The sequence below is a fragment of the Nerophis ophidion genome, linkage group LG24 (assembly GCF_033978795.1).
Source record: "Nerophis ophidion isolate RoL-2023_Sa linkage group LG24, RoL_Noph_v1.0, whole genome shotgun sequence".
NCBI classification, from domain to species: domain Eukaryota; kingdom Metazoa; phylum Chordata; class Actinopteri; order Syngnathiformes; family Syngnathidae; genus Nerophis; species Nerophis ophidion.
In genome coordinates this window covers 3,137,977-3,157,976 of record NC_084634.1, presented here as the reverse complement: position 1 = coordinate 3,157,976, position 20,000 = coordinate 3,137,977, and the positions used below count along the sequence as shown (strand labels likewise).

At 44.4% G+C, this 20,000-nt stretch overlaps 1 protein-coding gene across 1 annotated transcript in view; it reads left to right on the top strand.

Moving 5' to 3' along the window:
• The window catches only part of rab11fip5a (RAB11 family interacting protein 5a (class I)), a 43,002-nt gene that overhangs the window by 21,852 nt on the left and 1,150 nt on the right, over window positions 1-20,000 (top strand). The window contains 5 exon segments of the mRNA XM_061885663.1: window positions 1,001-1,506; window positions 3,594-4,005; window positions 6,639-8,498; window positions 16,019-16,148; window positions 16,218-20,000. The exon segment at window positions 16,218-20,000 is cut by the window's right edge and continues 1,150 nt beyond it. Of these exon segments, the coding sequence (XP_061741647.1) occupies window positions 1,001-1,506; window positions 3,594-4,005; window positions 6,639-8,498; window positions 16,019-16,148; window positions 16,218-16,475 (3,166 nt within the window). The 3' untranslated portion in view covers window positions 16,476-20,000.

Sequence of the window (20,000 nt, the reverse complement as noted above, 5' to 3'; positions counted from 1 at the left end):
CTAATAATAATAATAAAAAAAATAATAATAAAACATTAGAAATTCAATAGGGTCCCCTGTCCCAAAGGGACATTCGGTCCCTAATAATAATAATAATAAAAATAATAATACAACTTTAGAAATTCAATAGGGTCCTCTGTCCCAAAGGGACATTCGGTCCCTAATAATAATAATAATAATAATTAAACCTTAGAAATTCAATAGGGTCCTCTGTCCCAAAAGGATATTCGGTCCCTAATAATAATGATAATAATAATAACAATAATAAAATCTTAGAAATTCAATAGGGTCCTCTGTCCCCAAGGGACATTCGGTCATTAATAATAATAATAAAAATAATTGATAATAATAATAAAACCTTACATATTCAGTAGGGTCCTCTGTCCCTAATAATAATAATAATAATAATAATAGTAATAATAATAATAATACAACCTTACAAATTCAATAGGGTCCTCTGTCCCAAAGGGACATTCTGTCCCTAATAATAATAATAATCATAATAATAATAGTAATAATAATAATACAACCTTAGAAATTCAATAGGGTCCTCTGTCCCAAAGGGACATTCGGTCCCTAATAATAACAATAATAAAACCTTAGAAATTCAATAGGGTCCTCTGTCCCAAAGGGACATTCGGTCATTAATAATAATAATAACAATAATAATAATTGATGATAATAATAATACAACCTTAGAAATTCATTAGGGTCCTCTGTCCCAAAGGGACATTCGGTCCCTAATGATAATAATAATAAAACCTTAGAAATTCAATAGGGTCCTTTGTCCCTAATAATAATAATAAAACCTTAGAAATTCAAGAGGGTCCTGTGTCCCTAATAAAGGTAAGGACACACAGGTAGACGCTGGAATGAGGACTTTTATGCCCGTATTCTTCTATTCTCACCTTTTTCTCTCCCAAAACACATAAAAACCACACATAAAAACATATCCTCTCATGCAGTGTTTATTTTCCCTGCTAACTTCACCTCCGTGCAGGTGGTACCGACTGAACTCCAAGACGGGCAAGAAGGAGAAGGAACGCGGCGACATCCAGGTCAGCGTCCAGTTCACGCGCAACAACCTGACGGCCAGCATGTACGACCTGGTCATGAAGGACAAGAGCGTCTCCACCTTCAGCAAGCTAAAGGAGCGCATGGGGGGCAAGAGGAGGTCCAGCGACGAGGACTCCTCCTCCGCCGTCCTGCCGGGGGGCTACGGGTCTCTGTGCCGCATGCGCCAGCGCCTGCCCAGCGACGGCGGCGGCGAGGAGGACTACGAGGACGACGAGGGCGGCGAGGTGCGGCGGAGCAAGATGAGAACGTTCTTCCTGAGGGGCAAGCTGCGGAAGTCGTCGGACACGCGCTCCAGCACCTCGCTGGGCTCGGAGAGCAGCGAGTCGTCGCGGGGGGGCAGCCTCAGCCCCACGGCGGGCATCAGCGTGGTGGTCTCGGACCTCTCCAACTCGCCCAGCAACAGCAGCAACCTGACCGCAGACAGCCCAGGTAACATGTTGCCAATAAGCACTTTGTCCAGAGAAGTGGCGACTGGCAAATATTCCTCCCAGAGTTTAAAATGCTCCAAACTCCAAAGTGTTCCTGTACTATGTAAACCAAGCTGGTTTTAGATGAATCCCAGACAGAGTAGCTTTATTGACCTTTTATTCCAAAGCTTTGGGAGACCACTATATAAACAACACATTCAAATCGCATCGCCCAAGTTGATTTGCTAATAATACGGAAGTCTTGCCTTATTCACTATGCCACTCTCCCCCCTATCCTCCCCCTCCCGAGCCTGGGACATTTGAGATAAGAAGGGTTTTATGGCTAATAGTCACATTCCAGGCCCAAAGTCTCCACATGCACACCACTTCACAGCTGCTTTCAAACACGACTACAGAAAGAAAGAAATAACTCTTGAATATGGATATATTTAGATATCCATGTCCGTCAACATGTATATGTGTATATATATACATACAATTAGCTACCTGCTGCCACCTACTGATATGGAAGAGTATTACATGGTTACTCTGCCGACACTCAACAACGACATATTTGCAGACTATATTAAAAGATGTTTTTAACCTAAATAGGGGAAATTAGATCACCTCCCGCCGCGGCACAGTGGTTAAAAAACACTGTTCTGATGATTTGTTGAAGTTAAAAAAGTAAAAGTAGCAATGATTGTCAAACACACACACAAAAAACACGCACACACACACACACACGAGGTGTGGCGAAATTATTCTCTGCATTCAACCCGTCACCTTTGATCAGCCGCTGGGAAGTGAGAGAGCAGTGAGCAGCAGCAGTGGCCGCGCCCGTGAATCGTTTTTGGTGTTTTAACCCCCAATTCTAACCCTCGCTGCTGAGTGTCAAGCAGGGAGGTAATGGTAGCATTTTTATAGTCTTTGGTATATACACTAAAACCACATATAAATATATATAAACCACATATAAATATATATACACTATAACCACATGTACATATATACACTATAACTACATATATATTTATATATATATACATGTATGTATATATTTTATATATATATATATATATATATATATATATATATGTATATATATGTGTATATATATATATATGTATATATTTATATAGATATACATATATATATGTATATCTATATGTATATATTTATATATATATATATATATATACATATATATGTGTATATCTATATATATATATACATATATATAAATATATATATATACATATATAAAACACACACATATACATATATGTAAACCACATATAAATATATATATATATGTGTATATATGTATGTATATATATTATATATATGTATATATATATACACATATAAATATATATACACTATAACCACACATAAATATATATACATATATATATATATATATACATATATATGTGTGTATGTATATATATACATATATATATGTGTATATAAATATATATACACTATAACTACATGTACATATATAAACCACTTATAAAATTATACACTATAACCACATAAATATATATATATGAATGTGTATGTATATATATATATATATATATATATATATATATATATATATATATACTATAACTACATATACATATATATAAACCACATACAGTATATATATATATATATATATATACACACTATAACCACACATATATATATGTATATATATATAAAACACATATAAATATATATGCACTATAACCACACACATATATATATATATATATATATTATACATATGTGTGTATATATATATGTGTATACAATACAACCACATATAAATATATATAAACCACAAACAAAATTATACACTATAACCACATTTAATTATATAATTAAAGTCTTAGTTATGACTCATATTTTGTGTCTCTTATGCTCACACTCAGGCCAGTAAAGCCCAGTTTAAGACAGTTATTTGACTCACGGCATATTAATTACAGCAAAGTAGAAATGATTAACTATGAATATAAATATTGACGAGTAATATCGGGGACTTTAGAGACAATCTTATCTGCTGGTCGCGTTTTCCTGTCTTACCTGGTTGTTATGCCTTCTCCCCCCCGGCAGAGCACACGGCCGACACCTCCCCCAAGTTGTCTCCCCTGCGATGTGACTCCGACCAGGACTTCCACCAAATCACCATCGCCGTGCCTCAGCACAACCTCCTGCCCCCAGACCCGGGTCAGCTCCACAAGACCCTGCCTCTCTCCGTCTCCTTGCAGAGTCTCCACCCCCGGACCCCCGCCGACCTCCTGCACGGCACGGTGGGAGACGGGCGCCGCTGGTCCTTCGACAAGGCCGGCGAGGAGGAGGCGGCGGCCATAGCGGCGGCCCTGGAGAAGAGCTGGGAGGAGGAGGAGGAGGAGGAGGGAGGCAAGAGCTCCATCCCCCCCGGGGGGACGGAGACCAGGCAGGGCACAGGTGCTGCAGGGAAACACCCCAGCTGCTTTGGATCCAAGGAGGTGGACAGCAAACCAAGGTGAGATAAACACACTTATTAGAAAGATTTCTACCAATCTTACCTTCAAAAACCTTTTTTTGGACACCCTCCAACTCTACCGTAGCGCTACTAGTATAGTAAGCAGTATTCATGAATCAAAAACGGTACTATACTATGCTTGAAAAATACCCCTTCCCCAATTTTTTTATTTTTCACGTAAAAAAAAAAATTTTTTTTTAAATCACGTGGTGACATTGAGCAGGCAAGCATGTTCGGCAGCGCGCGCGCACCGAGTACCTACAAGCAGACATGGCGAGTAGGCAGAAAAGGGCAAAGGGACGCATAAAGTCAAGAAAAAGGTGCTTTGAGGAAGAGGTGCTTTAAGACGTGGCTAGCTAGCCGGCGGCTAACGTCCATCCACAGTGTTTTAGCTACTTCTAAATCACTAATCCCGGCCTTAATTTGGCTCGACACCTGGGGGTCTTACCTGGCCCCGGACATGGAAAGGATTGACGGATTGATGCTTCTGGGTAAGGTTAAGTAAGTAATAAAGTAGGTTTCTTACAAGTATTATTATCACTGGAGGACGAGGAATAGCTAAACATGCTTCACGACGCACCGTAGGAGGATACGATAGCTCACCGGCGTCACAATGTAAACAAACGCCATGGGTGGATCTACACATGACATCCACTGTAACGATACCAAGTACAAGAGCGTCGATACCACTATGATTACATCGATATTTTTTATCGTCACAAAATCATTTTTCCTTTTTTAAATTATGTTTATAAAGTCAGGAACTGCTTTGAAGATGACCAATGTGTGATCCTGTATCTACTTGGTATCGCATCGATACCTGTGTTTTAGCAAAGTACGTTTCTTACAAGTAGCATTATCACTGGAGGACGAGGAATAGCTAAACATGCTTCACTACACACCGTAGCTCACCGCCGTCACAATGTAAACAAACGCCATGAGTGTATCGACACCTGACATCCACTCAAATGATACCTAGTACAATAGCGTCGATACTACTATGACTACATCGATATTTTTTATCGTCGCACCTGATAATATTTGCGGGGTGGATTCCAGCGCGCTCCACCTCGCTGCTGTCTCGCAGTCCACGCCTCCTCACCGCCATCTCCGGCATGCCCTGCCTCGTTGTCTGACTGCCGGCCACGCCGTAGCCCGGCCCAAGATGGCGGCGAGGAGGCGTGGACTACAAATATTATCAGGTGGACTGCAAATATTATCAGGTGCGTGGATCGCCCAGCTGGGCACCAGTTAATATTTGCGGGGTCTATTCCGGCGCGACCCACCTCGCTGTCTGACTGCCGGCCACGCCGTAGCTCGGCCCAAGATGGCGGCGAGGAGGCGTGGACTGCAGATATTATCAGGTGGACTGCAAATATTATCAGGTGGACTGCAAATATTATCAGGTGCGTGGATCGCCCAGCTGGGCACCTGATAATATTTGCGGGGTCTATTCCAGCGCGCCCCACCTCGCTGCTTTCTCGCAGACCACGCCTCCTCACCGCCATCTCCGCCGTGCCCTGCCTCGCTGTCTGACTGCCGGCCACGACGTAGCCCGGCCCAAGATGGCGGCGAGGAGGCGTGGACTGCAGATATTATCAGGTGGACTGCAAATATTATCAGGTGCGTGGATCGCCCAGCTGGGCACCTGATTATATTTGCGGGGTCTATTCCGGCGCGACCCACCTCGCTGTCTGACTGCCGGCCACGCCTCCTCTCCGCCCAAGATGGCGGAGAGGAGGCGTGGACTGCAGATATTATCAGGTGGACTGCAGATATTATCAGGTGGACTGCAAATATTATCAGGTGGACTGCAAATATTATGGTGCGTGGATCGCCCAGCTGGGCACCTGATAATATTTGCGGGGTCTATTCCGGCGCGCCCTACCTCGCTGCTTGCTCGCAGTCCACGCCTCCTCTCCGCCGTCTTGGGCCGGGCTCCGGCGTGCCCTGCCTCGCTGTCTGACTGCCGGCCACGCCGTAGCCCGGCCCAAGATGGCGGCGAGGAGGCGTGGACTGCAAATATTATCAGGTGCGTGGATCGCCCAGCTGGGCACCTGATAATATTTGCGGGGTCTATTCCAGCGCGCCCCACCTCGCTGCTTGCTCGCAGTCCACGCCTCCTCTCCGCCGTCTTGGGCCGGGCTCCGGCGTGCCCTGCTTCGCTGTCGGACTGCCGGCCACGCTAGAGTTGGACGATATCGGAATATCGGCCAAAAAGCCATTATCGGACATCTCTAATGTTCATCTGTTGTTAATATTCAGTGTTTTATTGCTCATAGTTAATATTGTAAATCCCACTTTCTTTATTTCATTTTACAGTTTGGGCGTCTCGTTCCGTTCCAAAACCGAATGAGACGAGTAAGGAAGACTTTTATATTTAGAAATAAATTATATATTTTCCTCCTGCTCTAAATTTCCATAGGTCCTAAAAAAATGTCTAAGTATCAACATGGACCAATATAGAACACGTACATGGTGATACAGTTCTCAGCCCTATGTGATTGCCGATACTGGGAGATCCACCGTACGAGTACACCTGATTCTGCGAGCAAATCCTTAGCAAGGTTTTGGGTTCACCTGAGTGGACCGTCTCTAATCCAGACCACTGTGATGTTGGTTTCCTTCCACAGCCTGGTGGTGTCCCGTAAACTAGACTCGGACTCTAACCCAACCTTTCTGCCCCCACGTGCCCCGCATCCCACTTCAGCCCCCCCTCCTCTGCGCCATTTTAACCCCTTCTGCCGCTCGCAGCCGGCGACGCTCACCATGTCGCCCGCCAACCCTTTTCTCTCCTTCCTCCAGCACAACCCGTTCTATGAAGACATGGTAACTCCGCCCCTAACTTCCTCGCTGCCCCCTCTGCCCTTCCTTTCCAGTTCCCGGCCCCCCGTAGCGCAACTCTTCCCGCAGTCGAATAACCTCACCTCCACGCGGTGCTCTGGCAGTCCGAGTACCCAGGACCTCGTCCCTCGTTTCACCACGGGAGAGGCCTTCGGCAAGAAGGCTGCCAATCCTTTTACCGGGGATCAGGAACCCCATCCGGAGTGGGACGAATCCTTTGAGGCGTTTGCATCCGATAGGCTGCAAGTTCCCAGAGACTGCACCACAGCCGACCAAGGCTTAGTCAGTTCCCGTCCTCAAGAACACGGCACGGATCAAGGGACAAATACCAGTGGTAATGACACACTGAATCCTAAACCTTCCGGTCTCGCCATTCACTGTCTGGACACAATCCCTGAGGATGCAAGCTTTGAGTACCGCCATGAAGTCTTCGGCACGTTCACGATCTCACATTTGCATCAAGCTAACACTAACACAAACATCTTAGCTGACGCTAACACTCATCCCGCCGCCTGTCCCACCTCCGGTCTGCCGGATCCCGCCGGCTCCTCGGGTATAGGCAGCTCTGTCGACGACGACTTCCTCTCCTGCCTTTCTTCGTACTCAGTGTCAGACGTATTCTCGGCTGGCTCCTCAGATGAAACCGAGCCACACAGTCTCAGCTCGGAGATTTTGTCTGAATCAGCTATCAGCTATCAGGATCGTAGCGCTACTGACGCAGCCCAAAAAACTATGATTCCGAACGAGCAAGAGACTGTAGAGGCAGACTGGTCGGATCCAGAGGGGTCAGGAGTCCTTACCCTGGGATTGAAAGGTGCGGATACACAGACACCAACAAGAAAGGACCTGCAACCAGATCCTAATATCTTTCCACGGTCTAACCACCAAAATGAAGAGAAATACCGAGGTGAATCCAGTGGGTCGATGCAGGCCTTTACTCCGCCAGCTCTCTACGTCCCAACTTCCTCCCCTGACACCAGGAAGTCCTTTCCCCTCGAGGACATGGGAGGACAGGAAGGTCACCACCAGCCACTTGGACCCTTTAGGCTTTTTGGCGAGCCCTTCGCCGCCGACTCTAACACCTTAGACCAAAACTGCCGGTCACAACCGTCTTCCGTCTCAGAGTTGACCGAGAAGCTCGATTCTGAGAACTCCAACTTGTGTGAGGAGTTCGGGGGGATTCCGAGCCCTGCGGATTCCAACGGGAGTTCGAAAAAACAAATTGACGGGTTTTCACAGTCTCTGGTCACGGAGGACAAAAGGGGTACTTGTGAGCCAAGAATCACAGCAAATGGTGACGAGAGATTGCCAGTTCTCCCTGCGACTCTGAAAGACTTTCATTTAAAAGCCGGAAGTAGCGCCGTTTTAGAAGACACGCTTGCGAGAAAGCCACTGCCGTTGCACCGCTCCCGGTCCGAAGAAACCCTCGCAACCACCCTGGACGAGCTCCGGGAGTTGTCCTCTTCCCAGTGTGAGCCCTCCCTTTTCACCCCTTCTGCCGCTCTCCTAACTCCTCAAAGTAGCTGCCTCCCGCCTCTCCCGTCCCCTCCTTCCGGCGCCTCTGCGCCACCCAGCGGGTTCGAGTCGCCCGCCCGCGCAAGGCCTGAACTTCAGGAGGCGCAGGAACGCCGGCAGTGTCGGGAGAACAGGTGAGGTTGCGCATGCTCAATCTGGTGGAGGAAGCACTTTTCCTTTCCGGACTGTCCTCTCCGTTAACTGGCCGTCCTTCCGCCTGATTCTTCTCTGTGCCGCTGACTCCAAAGGGGGACCCGGAGTTGTGGTGTGACCTTCTCTTTTTATCACTCTGTTAACACAGAAACGCACTAATCCTGTCTTCGTGGTATCCGGGAGGGGAAACACTGCCTCCGGCCAATTAGCAGTTATTATTTTCCGCCGATTCTTACCACAAACCCTTCCTTTTCCTACCATCCCCCCCTTCCTCTTATAGGACCTGTTAGTGTTCTCACACTCCCCCGCCCCCCCCCAAAAAAGGTGTTGTTGTGTTACTGATAGCGTTTCCTTTTCACCCGGGGGCAATAACTCACTCAACACAATGTTTGCATGCAGGCACACAATTTAAACCACTTCGGAATGAATTCAGCCACGTTCCTTTCCAAAGAAGAGCCTCTACACCAGACCTGGGCCGGACACGGTCCGTTAAGATTTTCAGTCCGGCTTTAATTTTTTGTGCAGTGCTGTTTGTAAATTACCGTAAGTCTTGAACTATTATGGTTGAAATCTGCGCTTCTGGTGTTATGTGAGTTATTACAGCAGAGCTGGGCAAATATTTAGACTCGGGGGCCACGTTGAGAGGGTAAAAATGTGTTTGGGGGGGCCAATGTACACGGTAATTCCATCCATCCATCTACTTGAGATTATCCGAGGTCGGGTAGAAGGGGCAGAACCCCAGACGCCCCTCTCCCCAGCCACTTGGTCCAGCTCCTCCCGGAGGATCCCGAGGCGTTCCCAGGCCAGCCGGGAGACATAGTCTTCCCAATGTGTCTTGGGTCTTCCCCGTGGCCCCTACCGGTCGGAGGTGTTTGGGTGGCCTCCTGACCAGATGCCCGACCCGGTTCATCTGGCTCCTCTCCATGTGGAGGAGTAGCGGCTTTATTTTGAGCTCCCCCCGGATGGCAGAGCTTCTCACCCTATCTCTAAGGGAGAGCCCCGCCATTTGGGCCGCTTGTACCCGTGATCTTGTCCTTTCGGTCATAACCCAAAGCTCATGACCATAAGTGAGGATGGGAACGTAGATCGACCGGTAAATTGAGAGCTTTGCCTTCCGGCTCAGCTCCTTCTTCACCACAACGGATCGGTACAACGTCCGCATTACTGAAGACGCCGCACCGATCCGCCTGTCGATCTCACGATCCACTCTTCCCTCACTCCTGAACAAGACTCTGAGGTATTTGAACTCCTGCACTTGGGGCAGGGCTTCCTCCCTAACCCGGAGATGGCACTCCACCCTTTTCCGGGTAATTCTACATGGTATTTTGGATTTGTTATCTATTGTATATATTATATAAAAATATAATAACAAGTCTACTTTATACCTGCGTTATCCTTTCCATCCTTTTTAACTGAGCTACTGTGTGGAACAATAACATAGTCTATTATACAGCATTATTCACATGTGAATAATATAAATAAAGTCTATTGTACAGCATTATTTACATGTAAATAACATAAATACAGTCTATTATACACCATTATTCACATGTGAATAACATAAATAAAGTCTATTGTACAGCATTATTTACATGTGAATAACATAAATAAAGTCTATTATACAGCATTATTCACATGTAAATAACAGCAATACAGTCTATTATAGAGCATTATTCACATGTGAATAACATAAATACAGTCTATTATACACATGTGGATAATATAAATACAGTCTATTATACAGCATTATTCACATGTGAATAATATAAATACAGTCTATTATACAGCATTATTCACATGTGAATCACATAAATACAGTCTATTATTCACATGTGAATAATATAAATAAAGTCTATTGTACAGCATTATTTACATGTAAATAACATAAATACAGTCTATTATACAGCATTATTCACATGTGAATAATATAAATACAGTCTATTATACAGCATTATTCACATGTGAATCACATAAATACAGTCTATTATTCACATGTGAATAATATAAATAAAGTCTATTGTACAGCATTATTTACATGTAAATAACATAAATACAGTCTATTATACAGCATTATTCACATGTGAACAATATAAAAACAGTCTATTATAGAGCATTATTCACATGTGAATAACATAAATACAGTCTATTATACAGCATTATTTTCATGTGAATAACATAAATAAAGTCTATTATACAGCATTATTCACATGTGAATAACATAAATAAAGTCTATTGTACAGCATTATTTACATGTAAATAACATAAAGTCTATTATACAGCATTATTTTCATGTGAATAACAGAAATAAAGTCTATTATACAGCATTATTCACATGTAAATAACAGCAATACAGTCTATTATAGAGCATTATTCACATGTGAATAACATAAATACAGTCTATTATACACATGTGGATAATATAAATACAGTCTATTATACAGCATTATTCACATGTGAATAATATAAATACAGTCTATTATACAGCATTATTTACATGTAAATAACATAAATACAGTCTATTATACAGCATTATTCACATGTAAATAACAGCAATACAGTCTATTATAGAGCATTATTCACATGTGAATAACATAAATACAGTCTATTATACACATGTGGATAATATAAATACAGTCTATTATACAGCATTATTCACATGTGAATAATATAAATACAGTCTATTATACAGCATTATTCACATGTGAATCACATAAATACAGTCTATTATTCACATGTGAATAATATAAATAAAGTCTATTGTACAGCATTATTTACATGTAAATAACATAAATACAGTCTATTATACAGCATTATTCACATGTGAATAATATAAATACAGTATTATACAGCATTATTCACATGTGAATCACATAAATACAGTCTATTATTCACATGTGAATAATATAAATAAAGTCTATTGTACAGCATTATTTACATGTAAATAACATAAATACAGTCTATTATACAGCATTATTCACATGTGAACAATATAAAAACAGTCTATTATAGAGCATTATTCACATGTGAATAACATAAATACAGTCTATTATACAGCATTATTTTCATGTGAATAACATAAATAAAGTCTATTATACAGCATTATTCACATGTGAATAACATAAATAAAGTCTATTGTACAGCATTATTTACATGTAAATAACATAAAGTCTATTATACAGCATTATTTTCATGTGAATAACATAAATAAAGTCTATTATACAGCATTATTCACATGTAAATAACAGCAATACAGTCTATTATAGAGCATTATTCACATGTGAATAACATAAATACAGTCTATTATACACATGTGGATAATATAAATACAGTCTATTATACAGCATTATTCACATGTGAATAATATAAATACAGTCTATTATACAGCATTATTTACATGTAAATAACATAAATACAGTCTATTATACAGCATTATTCACATGTGAATAACATAAATAAAGTCCGTTATACAGCATTATTCACATGTGAATAACATAAATACAGTCCATTATACAGCATTATTCACATGTAAATAACATAAATACAGTCTATTATACAGCATTATTCACATGTGAATAACATAAATACAGTCTATTATACAGCATTATTCACATGTGAATAATATAAATACAGTCTATTATGAAGCATTATTCACATGTAAATAACATAAATACAGTCTATTATACAGCATTATTCACATGTGAATAACATAAATACAGTCTATTATACAGCATTATTCACATGTGAATAATATAAATACAGTCTATTATGAAGCATTATTCACATGTAAATAACATAAATACAGTCTATTATACAGCATTATTCACATGTGAATAACATAGTCTATTATACAGCATTATTTACATGTAAATAACATAAATACAGTATTATACAGCATTATTCACATGTGGATAATATAAATACAGTCTATTATACAGCATTATTCACATGTGAATAACATAAAGTCCATTATACAGCATTATTCACTTGTAAATAACATAAATACAGTCCATTATACAGCATTATTCACATGTAAATAACATAAATACAGTCTATTATACAGCATTATTTACATGTGAATAACATACAGTCTATTATACAGCATTATTTACATGTAAATAACATAAATACAGTCTATTGTACATCATTATTCACATGTAAATAACATAAATACAGTCTATTATACAGCATTATTCACATGTAAATAACATAAATACAGTCTATTATACAGCATTATTTACATGTAAACATAAATACAGTCTATTATACAGCATTATTTTCATGTGAATAACATAAATAAAGTCTATTATACAGCATTATTCACATGTGAATAACATAAATAAAGTCTATTGTACAGCATTATTCACATGTGAATAACATAGTCTATTATACAACATTATTCACATGTAAATAACATAAATACAGTCTATTGTACATCATTATTCACATGTAAATAACATAAATACAGTCTATTATACAGCATTATTTACATGTAAATAACATAAATACAGTCTATTATACAGCATTATTCACATGTGAATAACATAGTCTATTATACAACATTATTTACATGTAAATAACATAAATACAGTCTATTATACAGCATTATTCACATGTGAATAACATAGTCTATTATACAACATTATTCACATGTAAATAACATAAATACAGTCTATTGTACATCATTATTCACATGTAAATAACATAAATACAGTCTATTGTACATCATTATTCACATGTAAATAACATAAATACAGTCTATTATACAGCATTATTCACATGTAAATAACATAAATACAGTCTATTATACAGCATTATTCACATGTGAATAACATAGTCTATTATACAACATTATTTACACGTAAATAACATAAATACATTATACATTTACAGTACATGTACAGCCAAAAGGAACAAACATACACATTGGCCCCCGCAGACACATTTTTTTTCTCTCAATGTGGCCCCTGAGTCGAAAAACCTGCCCAGCTCTGCTCTACACCGCCTGTTAACCCTTTTATCTTCAGGACTGTGAAATATTGACATTTTATGTCAGGGTGAGTGAGTCTTTTGTACCTAATCAACCTTACTTCCTGACAACTTCAAAGGGTGTGCTAGCATCTGGGTCAACAGCTGGGGCTTTTAGCCTAGTAGCTAGCACGCTAACCACTCAATCGGGCCTCAGCTACAATGGTGCCGTGACCCGGTTGGAGTAAGTGAGGTTTAGTAGGTGGAGTGAGTCTTTTGTACCTTGATAAATCTTACTCCCTGACAACTTCAAAGGGTGTGGTAGCCTCTGGGTTAGTAGCTCGGGCTTTTAGCCTAGTAGCTAACACGCTAACCACTCAATCGGGCCTCAGCTACAATGGTGCCGTGACCCGGATCGGAGTGAGTGAGGTTTAGTAGGGTGAGTTTACCAGATGCCAGCCAGGGTGTGTGGGTCTTTTGTACCTTGATAAACCTTACTCCCTGACAACTTCAAAGGGTGTGCTAGCCTCTGGGTTGTCAGCTCTGGCTTTTAGCCTAGTAGCTAGCACGCTAACCTCTCAATCGGGCCTCAGCTACAATGGTGCCGTGACCCGGATCGGAGTGAGTGAGGTTTAGTAGGGGGAGTGAGTCTTTTGTACCTTGATAAACCTTACTCGCTGACAACTTCATAGGGTGTGGTAGCCTCTGGGTTAGTAGCTCGGGCTTTTAGCCTAGTAGCTAGCACGCTAACCACTCAATCGGGCCTCAGCTACAATGGTGCCGTGACCCGGTTGGAGTAAGTGAGGTTTAGTAGGGGGACTGAGTCTTTTGTACCTTGATGAACCTTACTCGCTGACAACTTCAAAGGGTGTGCTAGCCTCTGGGTTAGTAGCTCGGGCTTTTAGCCTAGTAGCTAGCACGCTAACCACTCAATCGGGCCTCAGCTACAATGGTGCCCTGACCCGGTTGGAGTAAGTGAGGTTTAGTAGGGGGAGTGAGTCTTTTGTACCTTGATAAACCTTACTCGCTGACAACTTCAAAGGGTGTGCTAGCATCTGGGTCAGCAGCTGGGGCTTTTAGCCTATTAGCTAGCATGCTAACCACTCAATCGGGCCTCAGCTACATGGGTCCCCTGACCCGGATCAGAGTGAGTAAGGTTTAGTAGGGTGAATGAGTCTTTTGTACCTAATCAACCTTACTCCCTGACAACTTCAAAGGGTGTGCTAGCCTCTGGGTCAACAGCTGGGGCTTTTAGCCTAGTAGCTAACACGCTAACCTCTCAATCGGGCCTCAGCTACATGGGTGCCCTGACCCGGATCGGAGTGAGTGAGGTTTAGTAGGTGGAGTGAGTCTTTTGTACCTTGATAAACCTCACTCCCTGACAACTTCAAAGGGTGTGCTAGCCTCTGGGGCTTTTAGCCTATTAGCTAGCACGCTAACCTCTCAATCGGGCCTCAGCTACAATGGTGCCGTGACCCGGATCGGAGTGAGTAAGGTTTAATAGGGTGAGTAAGTCTTTTGTACCTTGATAAACCTTACTCCCTGACAACTTCAAAGGGTGTGCTAGCCTCTGGGTCAGCAGCTGGGGCTTTTAGCCTATTAGCTAGCACGCTAACCACTCAATCGGGCCTCAGCTACAATGGTGCCGTGACCCGGTTGGAGTGAGTAAGGTTTAGTAGGGTGAGTGAGTCTTTTGTACCTTGATAAACCTCACTCCCTGACAACTTCAAAGGGTGTGCTAGCCTCTGGGGCTTTTAGCCTATTAGCTAGCACGCTAACCTCTCAATCGGGCCTCAGCTACAATGGTGCCGTGACCCGGATCTGAGTGAGTGAGGTTTAGTAGGTGGAGTGAGTCTTTTGTACCTAATCAATCTTACTTCCTGACAACTTCAAAGGGTGTGCTAGCCTCTGGGTCAGCAGCTGGGGCTTTTAGCCTAGTAGCTACCACGCTAACCTCTCAATCAGGCCTCAGCTACAATGGTGCCGTGACCCGGTTGGAGTGAGTGAGGTTTAGTAGGTAGAGTGAGTCTTTTGTACCTTGATAAACCTTACTCGCTGAAAACTTCAAAGGGTGTGGTAGCCTCTGGGTTTGCAGCTCAGGCTTTTAGCCTCGTAGCTAACCTCTCAATCGGGCCTCAGCTACAATGGTGCCTTGACCCGGATCGGAGTGAGTGAGGTTTAGTAGGGGGAGTGAGTCTTTTGTACCTTGATAAACCTTACTCGCTGAAAACTTCAAAGGGTGTGGTAGCCTCTGGGTTTGCAGCTCAGGCTTTTAGCCTCGTAGCTAACCTCTCAATCGGGCCTCAGCTACAATGGTGCCTTGACCCGGATCGGAGTGAGTGAGGTTTAGGAGGCTGAGTTTAACAGATGCCAGCCAGGGTGTGTGGGTCTTTTGTACCTTGATGAACCTTACTCCCTGACAACTTCAAAGGGTGTGCTAGCCTCTGGGTTAGCCTAGTAGCTAACACCCTAACCTCTCAATCGGGCGAAAGATCAAAAACCCGAGAGTGAACCTGCCTGTTGTTCCCCCATGCAGCCCCCACCCGGTGAAGCCCCTGAGCGCCGGCACGCCGGCTGAAGGCCGCTCGGTCCTGGAGAAGCTGAAGTCCACCATCCACCCCGGGAGGAGCAGCCAGCCCAGCGAGCAGGAGGCCGAGGGGAAGAAGGTGGAATTGATTTCCCCGTACCCAACATTTTGTCCGTACTCACCGTTCCCCGCCTCGTCGCGCCCCCAGGTTCTGACCGAGGGCGCGGGTTCCTACTACCACCTGACCCACAGCGAGCTGGTCGGGCTGCTGGTGCGGCGGGAGGCGGAGCTGGAGAGGAGGAAGGCGGAGTTTCAGCAGCAGAAGGCCCTGCTCGCCAAGCGGGAGGCGGAGCTGAGGCGCTTGAAGCCGCAGGTCCGAGACCTGGAGGACTACATTGACACGTTGCTGGTGCGCATCATGGAGCAGACGCCCACGCTCCTGCAGGTGCGCTCCAAGTTGAAATGACCTCGCGCTTTTAGTCTCTCGGCGTTTACCTGCGCGGCACGCTTCGTAGTCTTCTCACCGCTGTGCTGACGAGAAGGGTGTGGTCTTCACCGATGCCGGTCCTCAGGTTGTTTTCCGGTCACCCCGGTTGCCCGTTTTAAGTTGACCCTGTCGCGTCACTCGATTATCAACAATGGAAAATTCCCAGAAGTCCCGCTTAATTAGGACGTATTTGTCATTTAAAATGTGCACACAGTACAGCATCTACCTATATGACCCAATCCAAAAAAACCCTTCCCGCTCACGCCACAAACCGTCATGCTCGCTGAACTTTGTGGATATTATAAAACATGTCCGAACGCAATACCCCATGTTTGCCGCATTTTAGCCGCTTGATATTTCTCATTGCTAACAAAACTTAAAGGAGGTCGTCACTGAAGTAAACGATGTAAGAGTCGCAGGCCCAGAAACGCCGGAGAAGACACAAGTTAGTTAGCCATTTACTGCGTTATGGACTCACCCTCATCGAGACACGACCAAACGCACATGGCGCTGCCTCCTAAGCCGAAAGTGGTCGACCGGGCCATTGACAAATGGCACTAACAGGCCCAGAAACACCAAAGAAGACAAGTTAGTTAGCCATTTACTGCGTTATGGACTCACCCTCATCGAGACACGACCAAACGCACATGGCGCTGCCTCCTAAGCCGAAAGTGGTCGACCGGGCCATTGACAAATGGCACTAACAGGCCCAGAAACACCAAAGAAGACAAGTTAGTTAGCCATTTACGGCGATATGGACTCACCCTCATCGAGACACGCCCAAATTAACACGCCGCTGCCCCCTAAGCCGAAAGCGGTCGACCGGGCTATTGACGAATGGCACTAACAGGCCCAGAAACGCCGAAGAAGACACACGTTAGTTAGCCATTTAACATGTTATGGACTCACCCTCATCGAGACACGCCCAAACGCACAAGGCACTGCCTCCTAAGCCGAAAGTGGTCGACCAGGCCATTGACAAATGGCACTAACAGGCCCAGAAACGCCGAAAAAGACAAAAGTTAGTTAGCCATTTACCGCGTTATGGACTCACCCTCCTCAAGACACGCCCAAACGCACACGGCGCTGCCTCATAAGCCGAAAGCAGTCGACCGGGCCATTGACAAATGGCACTAACAGGCCCAGAAACACCAAAGAAGACAAGTTAGTTAGCCATTTACGGCGATATGGACTCACCCTCATCGATACACACCCAAATTAACACGGTGCTGCCTCCTAAGCCGAAAGCGGTCGACCGGGCTATTGACAAATGGCACTAACAGGCCCAGAAACGCTGAAAAAGACACAAGTTAGTTAGCCATTTACCGCGTTATGGACTCACCCTCATCGAGACACGACCAAACGTACACGGCACTGCCTCCTAAGCCGAAAGCGGTCGACCAGGCCATTGACAAATGGCACTAACAGGCCCAGAAACGCCGAAAAAGACACAAGTTAGTTAGCCATTTACCGCGTTATGGACTCACCTTGATCGAGACACGCCAAACACACACGGCGCTGCCTCCTAAGCCGAAAGCGGTCGACCGGGCCATTGAGAAATGGCACGAACAGGCCCAGAAACGCCGAAAAAGACACAAATTAGTTAGCCATTTACCCCGTTATGGACTCACCCTCATCGAGACACGACCAAACGAACACGGCGCTGCCTCCCAAGCCGAAAGCGGTCGACCGGGCCATTGACTAATGGCACTAACAGGCCCAGAAACGCCGAAAAAGACACAAATTAGTTAGCCATTTACCGCGTTATGGACTCACCCTCATCGAGACACAACCAAACGCACACGGCGCTGCCTCCTAAGCCGAAAGCGGTCGACCGGGCCATTGACTAATGGCACTAACAGGCCCAGAAACGCAGAAAAAGACACAAGTTAGTTAGCCATTTACCGCGTTATGGACTCACTCTCATCGAGACACAACCAAACGCACACGGCGCTGCCTCCTAAGCCGAAAGCGGTCGACCGGGCCATTGACAAATGGCACTAACAGGCCCAGAAACGGCAAAGAAGACACAAGTTAGTTAGCCATTTACCACAATATGGACTCACCCTCATCGAGACACAACCAAACGCACACGGCGCTGCCTCCTAAGCCGAAAGCGGTCGACCGGGCCATTGAGAAATGGCACTAACAGGCCCAGAAACGCCGAAAAAGACACAAATTAGTTAGCCATTTAGCACATTATGAACTCACCCTCATCGAGACACGCCTAAACGCACACGGCGCTGCCTCTTAAGCCGAAAGCGGTCGACCGGGCCTTTTCCAAATGGCACTAACAGGCCCAGAAACACCGTAAAAGACACAAATTAGTTAGCCATTTAACACGTTATGAACTCACCCTCATCGAGACACGCCTAAACGTACACGGCGCTGCCTCCTAAGCCGAAAGCAGTCGACCGGGCCATTGACAAATGGCACTAACAGGCCCAGAAACGCCGAAAAAGACACAAATTAGTTAGCCATTTACCGCATTATGGACTCACCCTCATCGAGACACGCCAAACGCACACGGCGCTGCCTCCTAAGCCGAAAGCGGTCGACCGGGCCTTTTCCAAATGGCACTAACAGGCCCAGAAACGCCGAAAAAGACACAAATTAGTTAGCCATTTAACACGTTATGGACTCACCCTCATCGACACACGCCCAAATTAACACGGCGCTGCCTCCTAAGCCGAAAGCGGTCGACCGGGCCATTGACAAATGGCACTAACAGGCCCAGAAACGCCGAAAAAGACACAAGTTAGTTAGCCATTTAACACGTTATGGACTCACCCTCATCAAGACACGCCAAACGCACACGGCGCTGCCTCCTAAGCCGAAAGCGGTCGACCGGGCCATTGACTAATGGCACTAACAGGCCCAGAAACACCAAAGAAGACAAGTTAGTTAGCCATTTACGGCGATATGGACTCACCCTCATCGAGACACGCCCAAATTAACACGGCGCTGCCCCCTAAGTCGAAAGCGGTCGACCGGGCTATTGACGAATGGCACTAACAGGCCCAGAAACGCAGAAGAAGACACACGTTAGTTAGCCATTTAACACGTTATGGACTCACCCTCATCGAGACACGCCCAAATTAACACGGCGCTGCCTCCTAAGCCGAAAGCGGTCGACCGGGACATTGACAACCGGCCATTGACACGTACTCTTAATACCTAATTATATTAATTATCTATCCATTATTTATATACTGGCAAGCGGTAGAAAATGGATGGAAATTATAACGAGCATATGCTAGCCACACCTAGGGATGGGTACCCCAGCTCACAAGGTCTATAGGCACCCACCCGGTTCACCTTAGATCAAACCGTGCCATGGTTCCGTACTCTTCTTGCATGTGACGCCGCATCCGGTCACACCAGTTCAAGCACTAGGCAGGGAAACCAGCGCAGGAGCAGCACTCGGAGCTGCCTTCAGGCCACGTCGACAAAACAAGTTTGCACACTCTCCAACACACGGTAAGGCTAGCTCAATGCTAATTT